Source organism: Sciurus carolinensis, chromosome 1, assembly GCF_902686445.1.
Source record: "Sciurus carolinensis chromosome 1, mSciCar1.2, whole genome shotgun sequence".
NCBI lineage: Eukaryota > Metazoa > Chordata > Mammalia > Rodentia > Sciuridae > Sciurus > Sciurus carolinensis.
In genome coordinates, this window is record NC_062213.1 from 93,865,461 (window position 1) to 93,885,198 (window position 19,738).

The window sequence follows — 19,738 nt, forward strand, 5'->3', positions numbered from 1 at the left end:
AGTAATATGAAAGGGGCTTGGTTCAAATGGGGGTGGGGATTAAGAGGCAGAAGGATGGATCAAATAACCACTGTAGGGCACAGCAAAATCAAGCTCTCATCTGTAAGTCCACCTGCCCAGATCCAGTTTAGCTTTAGCGGCCTGAGTTTGTTGTCACTTCCCCGACAGCTTTGTCAATAAAGTTTTTCTCAAGGGAGAAGCCGGAAAGAGGCCATGATGCCCAGAGTTGGTTCTGGTAACTTCCCGGGAGGGAAAACGATTTTCGCGAGATTTGGTAGCAGCAGGCCACTGGCCCGCAACAGTGGAGCTGCTCTCGCGAGATTTTGCAGGAGGAGGAGGAGCTGTCGCGGGCAGCCGCCTCACAGCGATGGCGGCCGAGCAGGGCCGGCGGCGGTGGCGGCTGCGGCTACGGCCGGAGACGGCAGTGGTGGAGGCAGTGGTGGGTGGCGGGGGCCTGTGACCGGGAGCCGCCCCCGGACCCGGGCACCATGAGCCAAGGCCCCCCTACAGGGGAAAGCAGCGAGCCCGAAGCAAAGGTCCTCCACACTAAGCGGCTTTACCGGTGAGAGGGGCCGGGGCGTGAGTGCAGCTGCCGAGGGAAGTGGGGGACGGCAAGGGGCGGGGCCTCCCGGGCAGGCGGGGCCGGGTGCCGGGCTGAGACGCTGGCGGGGTGGGGTAGGAGAGTGCAATTTTGGAGGGCGTCGGGGGCGGGGTCCCATAACCCTGGGATGGAGGAATTGAGTGGGTGGGAGTTTTGGAGGAAAGCACGTGGAGTAATCCCTTCTGCAGTGAGCTTGGGGTGGGCACGGAGCTTTGCAGAGTTGGGATGGGAATGAGGTGGGAATTAGGGACTGGAGGGGTTGGGTAGATGAGGGTGGCGGGGATAACAGATGGAGGAAAACCCGGAAGGGAACGATGCTTAGCTCTGTAGGATTTTCAGGTAAGAGTCCTAGGCAGAAGTCCACAGAACCGGGTTTAGGTTCTTGCTTTGCTCTTGACCTTGGGCCTCAGTTTCTTCTTCCTTAAAAGGAGAGATTTGGATTGGATACACTATGAAGTCCCATAAATCTCTAATTTGGGGGAGTCTGAATGAGAAGAAAGACTGAAAGACTAGCTGTGTTGGTTCGGAAGGGTCATGAAAGACTGGGTGCAGCTCGTTCTTAGGACATGGGAGCCCATTTCAGGACTCATGAATACAGTCCCTTGCCAGGCAACTTCCATTCCTGATTTCTAATTCCCACAGTCCCACCCACACTCCTCAAGTCACATCTTCAGCCCTTCAGGCCTCTGCTGGGAACAGACCAGTATGAGGTCTTCCCAACTTCATTGGAAGAATTTTTGTATAGGTCAGCTAGAATATGGACCCTGGAACTGGATTATAATAGGATGAAGCACAGAAACGAAACTCAGTTTTCTGCTTTGTAGTAGGAAGTAGGGTTTGGGATTTTCATTTAACCCTGTCTCTGTTGAACAGAAATGTTTGCCTGAAAAGACTACCCTTGGATCCTTGGGCCCCATCTTGGCAGTGAAAGAAAATGGGTTGTTTTTTCCTTCCTGGGTAGGCATCCCAGTCAGCTCTGGCCTTGTAAGCCAGAAAGCTGAGGGGAGTATAGGCCATTCCAAAAATAGAAAAGTGATCCAATCCAGCAGCCCCTGGGCACCCACTGTAGGCTGCCCTACAGTCCCCAAGCTGGTGAGGATTTGGCTAGTGGTGGCATGTGTGCCTCATGTCATGCTGCTGAGTGTCATTGGTGTCTTTCAGACAGAGCGTAGGCAGTGTGCAAATTCCTTCTCTCCAGCTTTGGGGGATGGCTTGGTCCATTCTAATTTGTCTCCCATCTAGTTCTTTCTCAAACCCTGATCTTCACAGGACTGACTGACTTAAGCCAGTATGTTTGCATGTGTGGCTTACATGTGTGCACATGGGTATCTGTACCTCTAATTGTGCCTTGTTGGCTTTGAGTAGGGTAAACATTTGAGACATCCAGTCTCTGTTTTTATTATTTATTTGTTATAACAATGGTGATTGTGGAAGGAACTGGGAGGGAGGTCTGGTTTCTTTTCCTAAAATATTTTTGTTGTTAAACTGTGGAGCTGTCACTGGGTTTCAGTTAATTTGGGAAGCTCCCATACCTAGCTGTTTAAAGATATGAAATTCTGAATATTTTATGACTGACAATAAGAAAAGTGTTGCTGGAAGGAACACAAGCACCAATTAATTTATTAGGCTAGTTAAGTAGTTATTTATTTTAAAAACATTTTTCTTTTTCAACACCATGCAAGGCTTGGAATTACAGTAGTGAATGAGACAATAGTAGCTGGGTACGGTGGTGCACACCTGTAATCCCAGTGACTCTGGAGACAGAGACAAGAGGATTCCAAGTTCAAGGCAAGCCTCAGCAACTTAGAGAGATCCTGTCTCCAAAAAAAAAAAAAAAAAAAAAAAAAACTAAAAAGGATTGGGGATGTAACATGGTGGTAAAATGCCCTGGGTTCAATCCCCATTTCTGCCCCCCCCCCCAAAAAAAAAAAAAAGATTATAGTTTCATAGAAGACCTTATGATCTGATGGGGAATGGAGAAAAAAGTGCTGAGTCCTCTCAAATTTGTAATAAGATTCCAGAGTAGTGATTATTAACCATTTTTAGATTGAGAATGTAAGAGTTCTAGAGTCTATCCATAAAAATACACCTGGGCTGGGGTTATAGCTCAACTGTAACCATCTAGCTACAACTCTGTAGCCCTGGGTTCAGTCCCCAACACCAAAAAGAAAAAGAAAAATGCACACACACTCCTGTTAGATTTGTCTGTGGCACTGACATTAAAAACCCTGCATTGCTGGATATAGTGGCTTTTGCCTGTTGTCCTAGTTACTCAGGAGGCTGGAGCGGGAGGATCTTTTGAGCTGGGTTCATTTAAGGCTACCCTGGGAACATAGCGAGACCCTATCTCTTTAAAAAAATAAAATAAAATAAATTTAAAAAAAGAATTCCTGCCCTGGGTACTAAGCTGGTGTCAGTAAATCACTGCTGCTGTCCCTGACTGGCTAGAAGGGCCTGACTCTCACCTCTTGGTAGCCCAGAAGATGTTTGGAGAAATACTGAGCTCAAGATGGCCTGTAAGAAGGCCTGATTGCTGTCCCACCCACTCAGCTGGGTGCTGGCAGTCACTTGGCCCTGTACAGGGCAGCTTTTATTGGTGTACCACCTAAGCCAACACCACCACCAAGTGCCAGCCTGCTGTGACCTGCTTGGGAACACATCTGTTTGTTCTGGGAATCATCAACCTTTGGTTTTGGGCTGCTCTGTTTTTCTGGTCCACAACTATGTCTGATTTACCTATTCTCACAGCTACTGCCTGCTGTCCTTTGGGTTTTACCCTTCCAGAGTTGACACCTACCTCTGGGACTTCTGGCTATCCACTGTAGTTTCTGTGCCTCTTTCTTTCCTGTTGTGACAGAGTTAGTGTCTTGACTCTCCCCCTTATCCTTCTATAGCAAGAAGGTTAGAAGCTAACACTTGGTGAATGTTTGCTATGTATCAGGCACTATCATAAATACTTTATATATTAATCCTCACAAGGTAGGTGATTACATTCTCATTTTATAGTGGGGTGAACTGAGACATTAAGGAAGTTGGATATTTTGCTCAGCATCAGATAACTGGTAAATAGAGCTAGGATTTGAACCCAGGCAGCCTAGTGTCAGGCTTACATTTAACCACTGTGTTCAGTAGTCCTTCAGTAGAATCCAGGAAACCTTATGACTGAACAGCTTAAGAGTCCCTCTTATCTTCTCATACCTTGCAATTCCAAAGCAGACTTTTACATCAGAGATTTTAGGTCAGAGATAATAAGCCCTTGAATAATAGTAACGATCCTTTCATTTTTCCATTCTTTATTGAATGCTTCCCATATAACAAAACTTCAGATAAATTATTGCCATTTAATCCTTACAACCATCCTCTGAGTAGCTACTATTATTATGTCTGTTTTTTTATTGATATTGTAACCTTTAAGAATTTAGAAAATTTGCCCAAAAACACAGCCAGGGTTCACTCTTAAGCTTTTCTGCCTGTCATCACAGCCTGTACTGTTTCAATTGGGAGAGTCTTCTTTCCCATATCACAGTTTCTATACCTTGACATGATTGACATTTTTGGACAGGATAATTCTCTATTGTGGTGGGCTACCCTGTGCATTCTAGGATGTCTGTCAGTATCCACTAAATGCTAGTAGCACGCATACCCCTATGTCCATTGTGACAGCTGAAAATGTCTGCATCATTGACAATTTCCAGATGTCCTCTGGTTGGGTGGCTGCTGTGTAAGATGGAGAATGTGTTCATCTTGCTTTGTATGGACCTTAGCCTGCAGTTGTTTCATTTTCCCTCCCCTTTAGAATTAGCATCTGAGGTGAACCATGCTTGTGACTTGGGCTCTTTGCCTGTATTTCCCTATAGGGCTGTGGTGGAGGCTGTGCATCGACTTGACCTCATCCTTTGCAACAAAACTGCTTATCAAGAAGTGTTCAAACCAGAGAACATTAGCCTGAGGAACAAGTAAGCTGGAGAGTAAACCACCAATCCTTACTGTTTCCCTGCCTATCTCCATCAGAGTGGCATTTGAGCTGGGTGTGGTGGCGCATGTCTGGAATTCCAGTGACTTGGGAGACTGAGCCAGGAGGAATGCAAGTTCCAGACCAGCCTGACCAATTTAGTGAGCCCCCTTCTCCAAAACCAAGAAGGGCTAGGGAAGTAGTTCAGTAGTAGAGCACCTGCCTCTGGGTTCAATCCCAAATATCACCTCCTCCCACATAAAAAAAAAAAAAAAAAGCATTTGAAGGAGTTGGCCATGAAGGCAAAGAGAGAAAGGGGGGGTAAGAAGGCAGAGAAAGAGGAGTGAAAGGTGCAGAGGGGAAAAATGAAGACTGTTAAACTTCTTGTTGCTTCCTGCATCTGTTTTTTGGGGCTCGCACACTACTTTCTGTACTGCTATTGTTCTGGATCATATTGACTCTAATTAATCTCTTGTCAAGCACATAGATTTATTGGTGGGAGTATATTGGCACATGCCTCCCTGCCCTCAGTTCTTGTGTCCCTCACCCAGGGATGGGCCATCTCTTTCATGCTCCCTTACCCACTCTCAGGCTGCGTGAACTCTGCGTCAAGCTTATGTTCCTGCATCCAGTGGACTATGGAAGGAAGGCTGAGGAACTGCTGTGGAGAAAGGTGTACTATGAGGTTATCCAGCTTATCAAGACTAACAAAAAGGTAAGGGGAGGTCCTCGAACTTGGGAAGAAACTTCACTAAAGAGGGGAAGCTAAGGAAGAGACAGCTGGGAAACTGGGCCTAGAGCATGGTTGGAGGTGGGGAAGCCATGGAAAAGATGGCAGAAAGGAGGGAAGGAGTCAGACATAATCCATATTCAAGAAGGAAGGGAGCCTGGTCCCAGAAGGGGTGACACAGAGAGGTAGATCCAAAGATATAGGGGTTACTTGCGAGTGAGAAGAGATATGGATAAGGTTCCACAGTCAAGAAGATAAATTTGTGCCTGGTGCAGTGGCACATGTCTGTAATCCCAGCAACTCAGAAGACTGAGGCAGGAGGATGGTAAGTTAGAGACCAACTTCAGCAGTGTAGGAAGAACTTACTCAAAAAATAAAGGGACTGAGGTGTAGCTGAGTGATAGAGTACCCTTGGGTTTAATCAAAAAGAAAAAAAAGATAAGTTTATTTCCTCAGTGGGGTGAGCAGGGTGGGGGCGTGGGGGAGTGGTACACTGAGCTTATTGTTTAGCCAGTCCCTTCCCTTTCCCAATCTCCAGCACATCCACAGCCGGAGCACCTTGGAATGTGCCTACAGGACACACCTGGTGGCTGGTATTGGCTTCTACCAGCATCTCCTCCTCTATATCCAGTCCCACTACCAGCTTGAACTACAGTGCTGCATTGACTGGACCCACGTCACCGACCCCCTTATAGGTTAGTGAAACCTGAAGGTGGACTTGAGGAGTAGATTCTTGTGCCTCACTTTCTGCCTTGTCCTTCAGGGTTTGTGTAGCTTGCAACCCAGCCAGGCTTCATGAAACTTAGATTTAACCAGTCTCTGAGTTAGGGTAAAGATGTTAAGGAAGTAGAGAGGCTTGGAATTGTGGACCAATGTGGAGGTGGGAGGAAGAACCAGAAATATTTTAGAATACTTCTGGCACTGGAAGATGATATTAATAATATTTCTTTTCTTCCTCCATTTGAATTTTGCTGGCACTGTTTCTTTTGACTTTAGAGATTATTTTCCAATGTTTGATGAAAGTATTGAAATCTTTAGAAATGTTGAGAAAGTTGTGGACAATCTTTCAAGACAGTGCAAATCCCTTTTCAGCCAGTTGAGGTACTGGCAGCTATAGTTGTTTTACCTCCTTTTGTAGTTGGCAGTTTTCTTTTCAGTTCATCTACCTTGTAGAACTCCTTCCCTCAATCTCCTTACTGTGTCACCTTTCCTCCCCTGAAACCTTGCCCCCACCCACCACCAGGACAAACAGAGATGGAAGTCATGTCCTTGCTGCCACATGGCAGTATTCTCTGGTCAGAAGCAGAGCATCTGTGTTTTGTGCATTTAAAAACATTTTTAAACAATGGTAGGTATAGCTCAGTGGTACAGTGCTTGTGTAGCATGCATGAGGCCTTGGGTTCGGTCCTCAGTACTATAAAATAACGACAAAATTATTCCAAGATGGTGTCTGTAGGTTTTGCCAGATAGCCACATGAACTTTTGGGTCCACATCCTCAAAAGTTGTTTCAAAGAGTCATTTCCCCACACCACTTTAGTTTTCCTCATCATTGATGTTTTCTTCATTCAGCCTACTAAGAGATTTCTACAGAAAACATTTGGAAGGGTTTTTCAGAATGGGAACTACACACCTGTGAGAGAGTCTGTAAATTGGAATAGATGAGAAAAGGGTCTCTGAAACTAGCCTGTGTTTTAAATTTGGCTGTGTCACTAACGAGCTCTGTGACTGATTTACTCCACTGTGAAATGGGAGTATTAACTGCTTCATGGAGTTGTGTGGGGATTAAGTTGATGCTGTAGACATTTAAACCTGTACCTGCCATGTGGGAAAATTGGTATCCAAAGAGCTCGAGCTTTCTGAACTGAAATTACAAGGCTGCTTAGGTGAAGAGAGAGGTGAAAGCCCAGGCAGATTTGCTCTTGGCCATCACTAGTCCTTAGGCAGGGCAAGCTCATTTGTCTACTCTCTGGAAGATTCTCCAGTGGCTGCCTCCTATGTGGGCTTCTACCAGGTAGAAATCAGGAGCATTTGCCTAGGTCTCATTCACATGCCATTCTTCTGGGCAAGTTAGTTTCTCATCTTTACTCAAATCTTTTATCTTAATATAGGTAGCTTCTATAAAAGGTACCCTTGACCTTCCTGATTCTTGAGCCTCATCTCTTTCTCCTTTCTGGAAGCCTTCCTATGGTAACCTTTTAGATAACCTTCTCCCAGGGTGCTGTCCTGGGTTTAGGACTTAGCCCTGCTCTTCCGATTCCTTCCTATCTTGTGAGTGAATCCTGCCTATGAACCTCTGTATCTCCCTGCATCTTAGGTGAGTGTCTTCTCTGCCCCAGAAGACATGGTTCCAAGGCTGGCCCTTCAGTTTTCTCCTTTCTCCACTTAGAATGTTTCTGCTTAGGTTGGGGAAGAGGAATGGACTCAGAAATCAGTCTGTCATGAGCTGGGGTTTGGCTCAGTGGTAGAGCACTTCCCTTGCTAGTGTGAGGCACTGGGTTTGATTCTTAGCACTGCATATAAATAAATGAATAAATGGTCCATCAACTAAAAAAATATTTAAAAAATATTTTAAAAAATTTAAAAAAATCAATTTCTGTCTTTCAGGATGCAAGAAGCCAGTATCTGCCTCAGGGAAGGAGATGGATTGGGCACAGATGGCTTGCCACCGATGTCTGGTGTACCTGGGGGATTTGTGTAAGAACCTGCACCTATCTATTATTTATTTCCTCTCTTTGGGGTGACAGGAAAGGCCCAGGCTGCTTTATTTGTTGGTACCACCTTTTACATGAATGAAGAGCAGAAGAAGTGGTTTGGCCTCTGAAAACTTCACCCCTGCATTCAGTTTACAGTGATCCCTCCTAGGAGTCAGAGAGGATCAGAGAAAGGGGGAAAGCCTCTGAACTTTGAGAAGGTCAAGATGATCAATAGTGAGGAAAATCTTAACTTATTGTCTTTCTTCCTTGATGCTCTCCTTCATCTTTGTTGGCTCCTAGACAAGTAGGAACTTAAGCAGGACCTGAGGGAGCATTCTCTGCCTGACAAATATATCTGAGAATGGAAAAGTGCTCTCGTTTTATGGCTGTGGGTCTCTATACCTCATAGACAACTACACCTCATTAGGCTGCTGGTGTGTAGCTACTGGGCACATTATCTTTCATTGATAAAGACTCCTGTCTCTGCCTGCAGCCCACTCTTGAATTTATGGGCATTGTGTGCAGAGAGTCAGCTCTTTCATATTAGGCAGACTAGTGTATCCTTAGCGATGTCTTCCTTGTAGAATCAGGCAGTTGCATTCCAGGACCAAATTTTCTTTGCAAGAAAATGTAGCAGCTCCCTTTCACTGGGAAGAGATAATCAAGAAGATCCTGTTTAGCTGAGTGCAGTGGGGTATGCTTGTAATCCCAGCAACTCCAGAGACTGAGGCAGGGAGGATCACAAGTTCAAGGGCAGACAGGGCCTTAGCAAGACACTATCTCAAAAAAAAGATGGGGGTTGTAGCTTAGTGTAAATCCCCAGTATCTTACCATGCCCCCACAAAAGAACCTCTTTACATAATTAAATATTCTTTATATTTTGAGCCAATCAACAAAGAAGAGAGAATTAAGCAATTTGTCCATGGTCGTACAGGTTTTGGACTGTGTTTGAGACCCCACAACCTGCCTCCTATCCCAGGTCCCTCTCTACCAGGTTCTTTTTTTTTTGGCGGTGCTGGGGATTTGAACCCAGGGCCTTGTGCTTGCAAGGCAAGCACTCTACCAACTGAGCTAGATCCCCAGCCCATCTACCAGGTTCTTGTTATAGCTCTTAGGAATGGGCTTTGGATGAGGGAGAAGGTTTTCTGAAACATGGAATCATCTTGTTTCCCTTCTTCCTCTCTTTCCTGCAGCACGCTATCAGAATGAATTAGCTGGTGTAGACACTGAGCTGCTAGCTGAGAGATTTTACTATCAAGCCCTGTCAGTAGCTCCCCAAATTGGTAAGTGAACCCCCTAGTTGGGCCTCCAAACCAGTATGGTTTTTTAAGAGGAAGATTGTACCATTGAGATGGCAGGCAGACCTCATACTCATTTCTTCCAGGTTTTTGCTACCCTTAGCTCTCTCATACATTCTCCACCTTATAATACACACTCAGAAGATGGTAGAAAGAGAAGAGAAATGGGAAAGTCAAGTAAGAAGGGAGGCAGAAAAGGAGGGGACGATCTCCCCATCTGTGAGATCTCTGTAGAGAGAGGAAATCATACTTCTGCTGTCCCCACAGGAGATGCAGTGAGAGAAAGGGTAAGATTCCATTGTAGGTAGAGATGGGGATTTGCATGTGGGATGTAGGAAGGAACTCAGGTAAAACATTGAGCTAGGGGAGAGGAAAGGGCTCCATGGAGTTCCATCATCCTCAGCAGAGCCACAGTGGCAGGTAACCCCTGGCCAACCAGGCAGAAGCAGGCTGCTAGGAAATAGAGATAAGTAATCCCCTGGAGGAACAAAGTTAAGCTACTAATCAACTTAGACACCAGAGTTGCCTGCAGACCCACCTGTTTTCCCCACAAGCTCTCTAGTGCTCATCATTGGTTGAGCCTGGCAGCTTTGGCTGAGTATTGTGGTCTTAGACTGCATGAATTCTCTCTTTCCAGGAATGCCCTTCAACCAGCTGGGCACCCTTGCAGGCAGCAAGTATTATAATGTGGAAGCCATGTATTGCTACTTGCGCTGGTGAGTATTTGTCAGCTCTTTCCCAGCCTTGCTCTCATGTCTGTATCCCTTCCGCTTTGTCTTCTTTTCCTTCTTTCACTAGCTCCTAGCTAAGATAGATAGGTGGGATGGTAGATTAAGGGCAAACCACATGGATTTGTAGATACTTGGATAGCTAAAATAACTATTTAACACTATCTTATGCAAAATATAGGATTGCTGTCTTCTTGAAGAAGGAAATATATTTGATAGAGTTGATAAAATGTTACCCAAGTGACCTCTGACAAGAATCTCAGAATTCTAGATCTTCAGTGTCTTAATGCAGTGATATAACATGGAAAGACCAACTTAGTAGCAGGATGAATCACTACTTCCTTGGGTCTGACCCTCAGCTTTTAGAATTTAGATACAAAGTTTTAGGGCACCCAAAATTGTTTAGTTTTGAGGTACTGGGTCCTCATAACTAAGTGCCCTTGAGGCTGATAGGTAGCCCGGAATGCCATTGATTAAATTGATTGTTATAGTGTGGAATAAACTGCCTGGAAAACTCGCATTTTCACTTAATCAGGGCTAAAGACAAATGGTTCTTAGGAGAGGTTATAAAGTGAGCTGACTTCAAACAAAGGGTATATAGCATGGTTTTCTTAGCTCAAAAGGTCAATTGTTAAAGTGTAATATAGTAAAATACCTAATTCTTTTTTTTTTTTTTTTTGGCGGTGCTAGGGATTTGAACCCCAGGGCCTTGTGCTTGCGAGGCAAACAATCTACCAACCAAGCTATATCCCCAGCCTGTACAATACCTAATTCTGTCGTCTAATTCCATGTGCTGTAATTATTGGTTTACATGGTCAAGGAAACCTATTTCCTATGTCAATCATGTGTTAGTTCCTGGGTGCACTTTCTCTAGATCAGGGCAGCGTGGCCCCCTTCACTATGCCACTACATCCATTCCTTCTTCAGTGTGATTACCAAGTTTAAAACTTTCCATGTGTCTTTCCTGTTTCTTGAATGCCTTTCAGAGAATGCCCCCCCTTACTTGTTCTTGGCCCCTCATCACACTCAAAAGCTTACTTTAGGGTAAATCACTTCAAAATAGAGCCAAACACATTTGGGAGGTACCCACTGAGAGGTACCCATTGTATTCCATGATGTATGAGTTAGGCATTTGGGCAGGGTTCAGTGGGCAACTGTTCTCTTCCCAGTGGTACTGTGTAGGGTGAATTCTTTGGAATTCTCCTGATCTAGAGGCCTGATAAGTCTGCAGGATTGACTCGCAGTGTCTCAAGGCTCCAACAGTGAACAGTGCCCTGAGAGACTGCCAGTTTTTCTTTGATTACTATTATTGCTATTATTATTATTATTTATTTTTTTGGTACTGGGGATTGAACCCAGGGATACTTTATCACTGAGCTATGTCCCCACCTCTTTTTTTATTTTTTATTTTGAGAGAGGGTCTCGCTAAATTGCCCATGCTGGCCTTAAACTTCAGGTCCTCCTGCCTCAGCCTCCCAAGTTGCTGGAATAACAGTCACATGCCATTGCACCTGACAGGATCTGCCAATTTCTTTTCTTTTTCTTTTTTCTTTTTTTTTAAAGAATTTATCATGCCTTCAGTTTTTTTTATTGGGATGGGGGTACCAGGGATTGAACTCAGGGGCACTCAACCACTGAACCATATCCCCAGCCCTATTTTATATTTTATTTAGAGACAGGGTCTCACTGAGTTGCTTAGCACCTCTCTTTCGCTGAGGCTGACTTTGAACTCATGATCCTCTGCCTCAGCCTCAGCCTCCCAAGCTGCTGGGATTATAGGCATGCGCCACCATGCCCAGCTGATCTGCCTTCTGGGTTAGACTTGGGCCTACTTGGCAAGCACTCTACCACTGAGCTATACTTCCAACCCTAAAAGTTGTTTTAAAATAAGACAAAAAGACAGAGCTTGTGAGGTTGTGCCAAGGTTGTTGGTTTTGTAGTGAGATGGGCTTGGAGTCTCAACTCTGCCGTGAGTCAGCTGTGCGACCTTGGGCAATGTCCTTGTTCTCACAGGCTCCCTTTCCTCTCTTTAAGCATGGACACTTAATGGGTACTCCCATTACCTGACACAGAGGATGCTTCGTATTTGTTTTTGAATGAATGTTGGGAAGATTAACAAATAATGTGCATAAATATATTTGCTTATAGTAAATGCTCATTAAATGCTATATCTTGTAGTTAGGATAATGTATTTTAGTGATTAAACTAAGTTAAGTTCATAATGTAGAGTAGGATTAGTTGTCTGTTTTCTAAATATCGAGAGTAAGATATCAGTTTTACTTAGATTAATCTGGAAGTTGAACTGGGCACAGTGGCTCATACCTATAACCCCAGCAACTTGAGAAACTGAGGCAGGAGAATTGAAAGTTTAAGCTTAACCTGAGCAACTTAGCGATACCCTGTCTCAAAATAAAAAATAAAAAGGGCTGGGAGTATAGTAGAGAACTCCTGGATTCAAGTCCCAATATAGCAAAAGTGATAACAACAAAAAAATTGGAAGTTGCGTGGGTATATTTATTGGGTAGCTCAGGAATCTTTTATCCTGAATATAACAAGGAAGGTGAGGTGGGGGACAGCCTATATTTACTAGTGACATTGTTTCCTAAAGCCCAGTAGAGTGAAATGCCCTTCTCCACCTCTCCCCTGCCAAGACTCAGTAGCTCGCTCTTATCTCCTTCAGCATCCAGTCAGAAGTGTCCTTTGAGGGAGCCTATGGGAACCTCAAGCGACTGTATGACAAGGCAGCCAAAATGTACCACCAGCTGAAGAAGTGTGAGGCTCGGAAACTCTCTCCCAGCAAAAAGAGGTGAGTGGGGTCTGTGGTGAGACTGGGCCTTTCTGTCATCGGTGCAGCAGGGACTCTGGGGCCTCTCAACATTTACTCTGGGCTCCTCTTGGTTTAGATGTAAAGATATCAAGAGGTTGTTGGTGAACTTCATGTACCTGCAAAGCCTTCTGCAGCCCAAAAGCAGGTGAGTGGAGGAAGACAAGCAAAAACCACATTGTGTGAGCCCCAGTTATAACTGCTCCTTTACACAGGAGGTCTAGAAGGGTGCTGACTGTTGGATTTTGCCCTCCATTGGAAATTGTCTAGCCAGGTAGTCCATCCTTGGCATCCCTCACTCTTTTGCCCAAGGGTTCTATGCCCATCCTCCTTCCAGCAGCTTTCCCTCTGAGACAAAGTAGGTCCTGAATGTTGAAGAAAGAACCCCCTGTCCCATGTTGTTTTGTCTGTCTGCTTTGTGTTTTTTGTTTGTTTGTTTGTGATCCTGGGATGAAACCCAGGGCCTTGTGTGTGTTAGGCAAGTGCTTTACTACAGAGCTACACCCCTGTTTTACCTGCTTTGGAGATAAGTCCAGCACTGTCCCCTTTCCCTGGTCTCACCTGTAGGACCACTTGGTCTTTCTCTGAGTCTCATATTGCTAATTCCCTCAGCTCCAGCACTGACCTCCTCTGTTACTTCTGCCCTTCCATAGCTCTGTGGACTCAGAGCTGACCTCACTTTGCCAGTCAGTCTTGGAGGACTTCAACCTCTGTCTCTTCTACCTGCCCTCCTCGCCCAACCTCAGCCTGGCCAGTGAGGAGGAGGAGGAGTATGAGAGTGGATATGCTTTTCTCCCGGATTTGCTCCTCTTTCAGATGGTCATCATCTGCCTTATGGGTGTGCACAGCTTGAAGAGAGCAGGTAACCTTCCTCATGATCCTCTTTCCCCTCTGACTGGGATTCTCACTGCCCTGTTTTGCAGCTCCTTATTCATAAACTGCCTTCCACAAGTAGCCCCTTCACTGTTTCACTGTTTAGCTGTGGGAGAAATGAGGGCCAAAGAAACCTTACCTGTGAATGAGCAAAGGCAACAGTGTGTTCCCTGTACACCCTCCCACAAATATGTGCACACTTGACCAGGATGAGGGCCAAAATATGTAGCTAATGAGTCCAACAGAATTCAGATCTTTCTGTTGGGGGCACTTAGGCACTTCTGGAAGCCTTTGTGACAGAGGTGTATGTAGAGCAAGATTTGAAGGAAGGAGGGGAGGGGCAGGGAGGACTTGGGTAATTGGGAAGCACCTTGAAGCCAGGGAGGATGAGCTTGGACAAGAAGATGTGCTTATATGAGGGAGCACAGGGTGAGCTGGTACATTCTAGATTATAAGAGAGATGAGGGTCCAGAGACTTGGGAAATTTTTTTTACCTTAGCAGAAGCTTGGAAGGGTAGTCAGATCCTTGGATGAGTTGAGAACAGGTAAGATGGGGTTGGAATTGGTTGTGCCTGTTGTTCATCAGGCCCTGGGTCCCTAATGCCTGGCTTTCCTGGCTTCAGGATCCAAGCAGTACAGTGCAGCCATTGCCTTCACCCTGGCCCTCTTCTCCCACCTCGTCAATCATGTCAACATACGACTGCAGGCTGAGCTGGAAGAGGGCGAAAACCCTGTTCCGGCCTTCCAGAGCGATGGCACAGGTGGGAGAATGGGGGAGGCGGTGATTATGGAAAGATTGGTGTGGGAATGGGGAATAAAGAAGGGAACAGGGTTGGGTGCAGAGGAGCAGACTTATAATCCTGGCCACTCAGGAGCTGAAGCAAGCAGATCAGAGTTTGAGGCCAGCCTAAGCAACTAAGCATGACCCTATCTAAAAGTAAAAATATAAAAAGGGCTGGGGAGATAGTTCAATGGTAGAGCCTTTCCTAGCATGTGTGAGGCCCTGGGTTCAATTCCTACTGCTGCATAAAAGCTGAAGTGGGGCAGACATACTCAGTGGGGGAGGTGGTGGGTGTTGGAGAGAATATTCTAGCTTTCAGGCTCTGCTTTTTCTCTAGGCTTTATCTGATCTTCCTTTTTCACAGATGAACCAGAGTCCAAGGAACCACTGGAGAAAGAGGAACCAGATCCTGAGCCTCCTCCCACCTCAGCACCCCAAGCTGGTGAGGGCAGAAAGAGCCGTAAGTTCTCCCGCCTCTCCTGTCTCCGCCGCCGCCGGCATCCGCCCAAAGGTGGTGATGACAGCGACCTGAGTGAAGGATTTGAGTCTGACTCAAGCCATGACTCAGCCCGGGCCAGTGAGGGCTCGGACAGTGGCTCAGACAAGAGTCTGGAAGGTGGGGGCACAGCTTTTGATGCCGAGACAGACTCGGAGATGAACAGCCAGGAGTCCCGATCAGACCTAGAAGATATGGAGGATGAGGAGGGGACGCGATCTCCGGCTCTGGAGCCCCCTCGGGCCAGATCAGAGGCTCCTGATTCTCTCAATGGCCCTCTGGGCCCCAGTGAGGCTAGCATTGCCAGCAACCTACAAGCTATGTCCACCCAGATGTTCCAGACCAAGCGCTGCTTCCGACTGGCCCCAACCTTCAGCAACCTGCTCCTCCAGCCCACCGCTGACCCTCATGCCTTGGCCAGCTGCAGGCCCTGTGTTAATGGGGATGTGGACAAGCCCTCAGAACCAGGTATCTGGGTCACCCTCATTCTCCTGCTCTGGCCCACACCTTCATGCCCTCACTTGAGAGAATCCATTTTTCCCTTCTGTGATTGACTTCTCCTTTCCACTCTTTTTGCCTTACCTTTGATCCTCTTTCTATGATGTAGCCCAGCACTGTTTTCCTGAGGATTTTTCCTCTTGCTCACTTCCTCACCCATATCCTGGTCTCACTCCTCTCCCATTCCCTCCCACTCCATACTGCCCTGTAGGTTTGGGGCTCTCCTCACACAGTTGCAACTGCAGCTTCCTCCCCAAGTGCTACTTAGGTCTCTCTGGGGCTCTGGAAGCTACGAAACCTGCCCCACATCAGGGCAGGTAGGTTGGAGTGACTTCTCTCCTGAGGATCTTCCTTCTAGAGGGAGTGCCCTACATCAGCAGCAAGCATTTGTTGAGCCTGCTCTATGCTAGGCATTAGGCTGGATTGTTCCAGGGTATTGTCTTATTTTCAATTTTCAGAGCAATCATGTGGTGAATGCTGTCTTTTTTTTTTTTTTTTTTTTTTTCCTTTTGGTCCTGAGGATTAAAGCCAAGGCTTTGTGCTTGCTGTATCTCCAATCCCTAAATGCTGCCTTTTATCTCCAAAATCCCCCCCCCCCATACTGAGGATTGAACCCAGGGGTGCTCTATCACTGAGTTACATCCGCATTCACTTTGAGTGAATGAAAGAAATACAGAAGCTGTTGTTCAGAGAGGTGAAGTCACCTGTCCAGTGCTCTAATATAAAAGTAGAAGAGCGGAGAGTTGAGGGTAATTGTTTGGAACCCGTGCCCCCTTTTCTCCCTCCTTCACAGCCCCATTTTGACTGTCTGCCCTGTCTTCCAGGATAGAGTAAGCACTTCATAACATGGTTGAGCACATAGCTCTAGACCAATCTTACAAAATTAGCTTAAATCTGAAAGAATTATATCAGAAGGCACCAGGCCCTTGGTTTAAAAGCTACCACTTAGTGGAAAGAATTTGGCAGCGGTCTGACAGTGAATTTGCCACCTCTTTCTTTTTTTGTTTGTTTGTTTTTGTCTTTATGCTAGGGTTTAAACCCAGGGGCATTTTACCACTGAGCTACATACCCATTGCTTTTTAAATTTTTTTATTTTGAGATAGGTTCTCCCTAAATTGCTTATGGACTCAGTTGCTGAAACTGGTCCTGAATTTGCAATCCTTCTGCCTCAGCCTCCCAAGTCTCTGGGATTACAGGCATGCACCACTGTGCCCAACTTCCTTCTTCTTTCATATCAAAATTCCTTAGAAGAATCTAGGTGGCCTGTCTGCCCCGCCGAGAACTAAAACCTGTTGCCAAGTGCTATTCTCTGTTTATCCCAGTTTTCTCTCTCCCTAACCCCAGCATCTGAGGAGGGCTCTGAGTCAGAGGGGAGTGAGTCCAGTGGACGCTCCTGTCGCAATGAGCGCAGCCTCCAAGAGAAGCTGCAGGTCCTGACAGCTGAGGGCCTGCTTCCTGCTGTGAAGGTCTTCCTAGACTGGCTGAGGACCAACCCTGACCTCATCATCGTGTGTGCTCAGGTGCTCCTTCCCACCCCTTCTTAGGTCCCAAGATGTTGGAAGTGGGGATGAGCCAGGAGGTGGGATGGTCTGCTAGGTACCATCTGGACTGTGCCCTGTGCTTTCTATAGGGAAGGAGGCAATGGCGTTTGCCTCAAGGAACCTGTGGCCAGGGAACAGCAAGAAATCTGATTGTTTTGCTTCATAGTCCTTGTGCTGGGCATAATGCCTGCCATTACGAGTAATCCTGATAAAAGCATGTGTTTGAGGGCAAACTCAGTAAATACTAAAGAACCAGAGAAGGGAGAGCTGTTTCGTACAGGACAGCAACAGAAGAGATGGGAACTTGGCACGAGGGTTGAACTGGTGTTCAAGGCAGGTGCAGTGGCTCAGGGAGAGTCACAGCAGCAACCAGTGGTGTCAGTTTGCACCATGGGGGGCCTGGGTGGGCCATGGCTTCTGCCTGGCTTCTGCTTCTCCTCTTGTTTGTATCAGAGTGTTTTTTTTTTCCAGTAGTACACCTGCCTTGCTGTGAAAGATTCTTCCCTGTGGGTCACCCCCTTCCCTAGATGAGAGTTTTAAGCCAGGGCCAGACATACCCTGGGTGTGTGTTCATGTCTGAGGACAGGTACTCAGTCATTAGTCATCAAGGAGGTGTAGTGTAGTGAAGGTGGAAATTCTAGGTCAAATCCCTGGAGAGCAGTCCCAGAATGGGCACATGAAGAGAGGGCCGAAAGAAGAAAGAGGGCTGGCTGTGGAGAAGTCACCTCTTCCACTATTCAACTTTTTCCACTGTGCAGATCCAGGAAGTCCTTGTGGCCTCACTGCCGTCTTCTCATGAAGGGCTTAGTTGGTGAAGAAGTTTAGCAAGCCCCTCTGGTTCCATGGGAATGCGCCCCACCCCACCCCCGTTTTCTAAGTCCTCTAACTAGCCCCTGGCCTCTTTGGTTAATTTTCCTGTCAAGTCCCACTAGGCCTCTGAACATGGCCCCAGTTCCCCAAAGTGTGGTGCTCTTGCTCACTGCTCCTCTCCAGCAACGTCCCTGGCTGAAGTCTTCCTCTTTCCCTCTCCCTAGAGCTCTCAAAGTTTGTGGAACCGCCTGTCTGTGTTGCTGAATCTGTTGCCAGCTGCTGGTGAACTCCAGGAGTCTGGTGAGTAGGTCACTGACACTGCCCTTTGTTTTCTTTTCCCTTGTAGACCCCACTAAGCCCATCCCCCCCATAGCCCAGCCCTGGGTAAGGAGGTTAATGGGACTCACTGCTGAGCCTCCCTAGCACACAGCACTCATTGTTTGGTCCCAGCCTCTCCGATTTCCACCCCAAATTGCTCACTATGGGCAGGGAGCCTGGTCTGTGAAGGGGTGTGCTCCCTGGGGAAGGCAGTGGTATGGGCAAGAGCTGAGTGAGGAGTCTGGGAGCCAGGCCCTGTCACTGCTGTTGCATCAATGTCTGTGGGCATTGAGAATTGACTGAATTCCCTCCTACCAGCTGGAAAACTACACCTGCACTTACCTCCTGAAACCATTCCTTGCTCCAGAACCCCTTCTCTGATTTGCAGCCCAGTGTGTTGACCCTTCTGTCAGGGAGCCTTTCTGGACTGAACTGTCCTTCTTCTACCTCTGACCCTCTGAGCTCTGGCATCCTGCCTGAGTGGTCCTTGTGTTACTGTCTTTTTCCTCCCCTCTGTCCTTGTGGTATGTCCTGTCTTGCCAGCCTGGTAATTCCCAGAGGTGAGGGCTATGTTCAGAGTTCCCCAAGACAGGTGGTCTGATGTGTGTTCCTTCTGCCCAGGCTTGGCCTTATGTCCTGAGGTACAGGATCTTCTGGAAGGTTGCGAATTGCCCGACCTCCCCTCAAACCTACTGCTCCCGGAGGACATGGCACTTCGCAACCTGCCTCCCCTCCGGGCTGCTCACCGACGCTTTAACTTTGACACGGATCGACCCCTACTCAGCACCTTGGAGGAGGTGAGGATTTCCTTTCTCTTGCCGTGAGGGTGGTGTGTTACACTCGTGGTGCAGGACATAGATCTGGGGTAGGGACTGCCAGATACCTCCTCCTAGGGGAGGGCGAGACCTTGGGGTTGCAGCCTGCGTGTCCCTTCTTTCCTTGTCTTCACTTGAAGGTGTCCTTCTTCAGCTCTGCTGCTGGTGGTTCCTCCTAATGTAGGAGGAACTTGCCCCAGAGAAACTTTATGTCTAGGCTTTGAAATCTGGATCAACTCTGAGCCCTGGCTTTTGAACCTAAACCCTGGCTTTTGAGCTGGAAGGGTGTGCTGCTGATTTATCCCATTGTTTTCATCCTTGAATCCGTGTCACCTCATGGACTGTCTAGGGGCAGCAGAGGGGGAAGCCAAGCAGCTGCCTCCTAGTATTCTTGCCCTCTCACTGGCTGCCTCCCTTTCAACCAGAGCAACTTGGCTGTAATCTGTTTTGTATTTTAGGGCTCCAGAGAGAATTTACGTTTGAAGGAGAAGGATTTTACTGACCAAAGAAAGTTGGGAAATATTTGTCTATTTTATTTCCCTCATTTTACATGCAAGGAGTGGAGACCTAGGGAGATAGGTGGCATTAAATCCATCTCTCCTCGCTTCCAGCTCAGTGCCCTTTGCCCTTTCTTTCAGACCAAGACCTGGTTCTCCCATCCTTCTAGGGGGTCTCCTTGCCCTGCTTGCTTGCTTCTTTTCTGGCAGGTAGAAGTTTTGGGCCTCATTGCTCCCCCTTTCCCACCTATAGACCAACAGCCTTTCCAAAGAGTTCTTGGG

At 46.9% G+C, this 19,738-nt stretch overlaps 1 protein-coding gene across 1 annotated transcript in view; it reads left to right on the plus strand.

Moving 5' to 3' along the window:
• The first annotated feature begins 338 nt into the window (after positions 1-338).
• Smg5 (SMG5 nonsense mediated mRNA decay factor) overlaps positions 339-19,738 on the plus strand; it is a 28,410-nt gene continuing 9,010 nt past the window's right edge. The window contains exons 1-15 of the mRNA XM_047561672.1: positions 339-562; positions 4,459-4,557; positions 5,145-5,268; positions 5,822-5,978; positions 7,889-7,978; positions 9,171-9,260; positions 9,913-9,991; positions 12,684-12,809; positions 12,907-12,975; positions 13,481-13,689; positions 14,324-14,461; positions 14,846-15,445; positions 16,820-16,995; positions 18,051-18,126; positions 18,766-18,941. Coding sequence (XP_047417628.1) covers positions 489-562; positions 4,459-4,557; positions 5,145-5,268; positions 5,822-5,978; positions 7,889-7,978; positions 9,171-9,260; positions 9,913-9,991; positions 12,684-12,809; positions 12,907-12,975; positions 13,481-13,689; positions 14,324-14,461; positions 14,846-15,445; positions 16,820-16,995; positions 18,051-18,126; positions 18,766-18,941 — 2,283 coding nt within the window. The 5' untranslated portion in view covers positions 339-488. The remainder of the gene's footprint in view (positions 563-4,458; positions 4,558-5,144; positions 5,269-5,821; positions 5,979-7,888; positions 7,979-9,170; positions 9,261-9,912; positions 9,992-12,683; positions 12,810-12,906; positions 12,976-13,480; positions 13,690-14,323; positions 14,462-14,845; positions 15,446-16,819; positions 16,996-18,050; positions 18,127-18,765; positions 18,942-19,738) is intronic.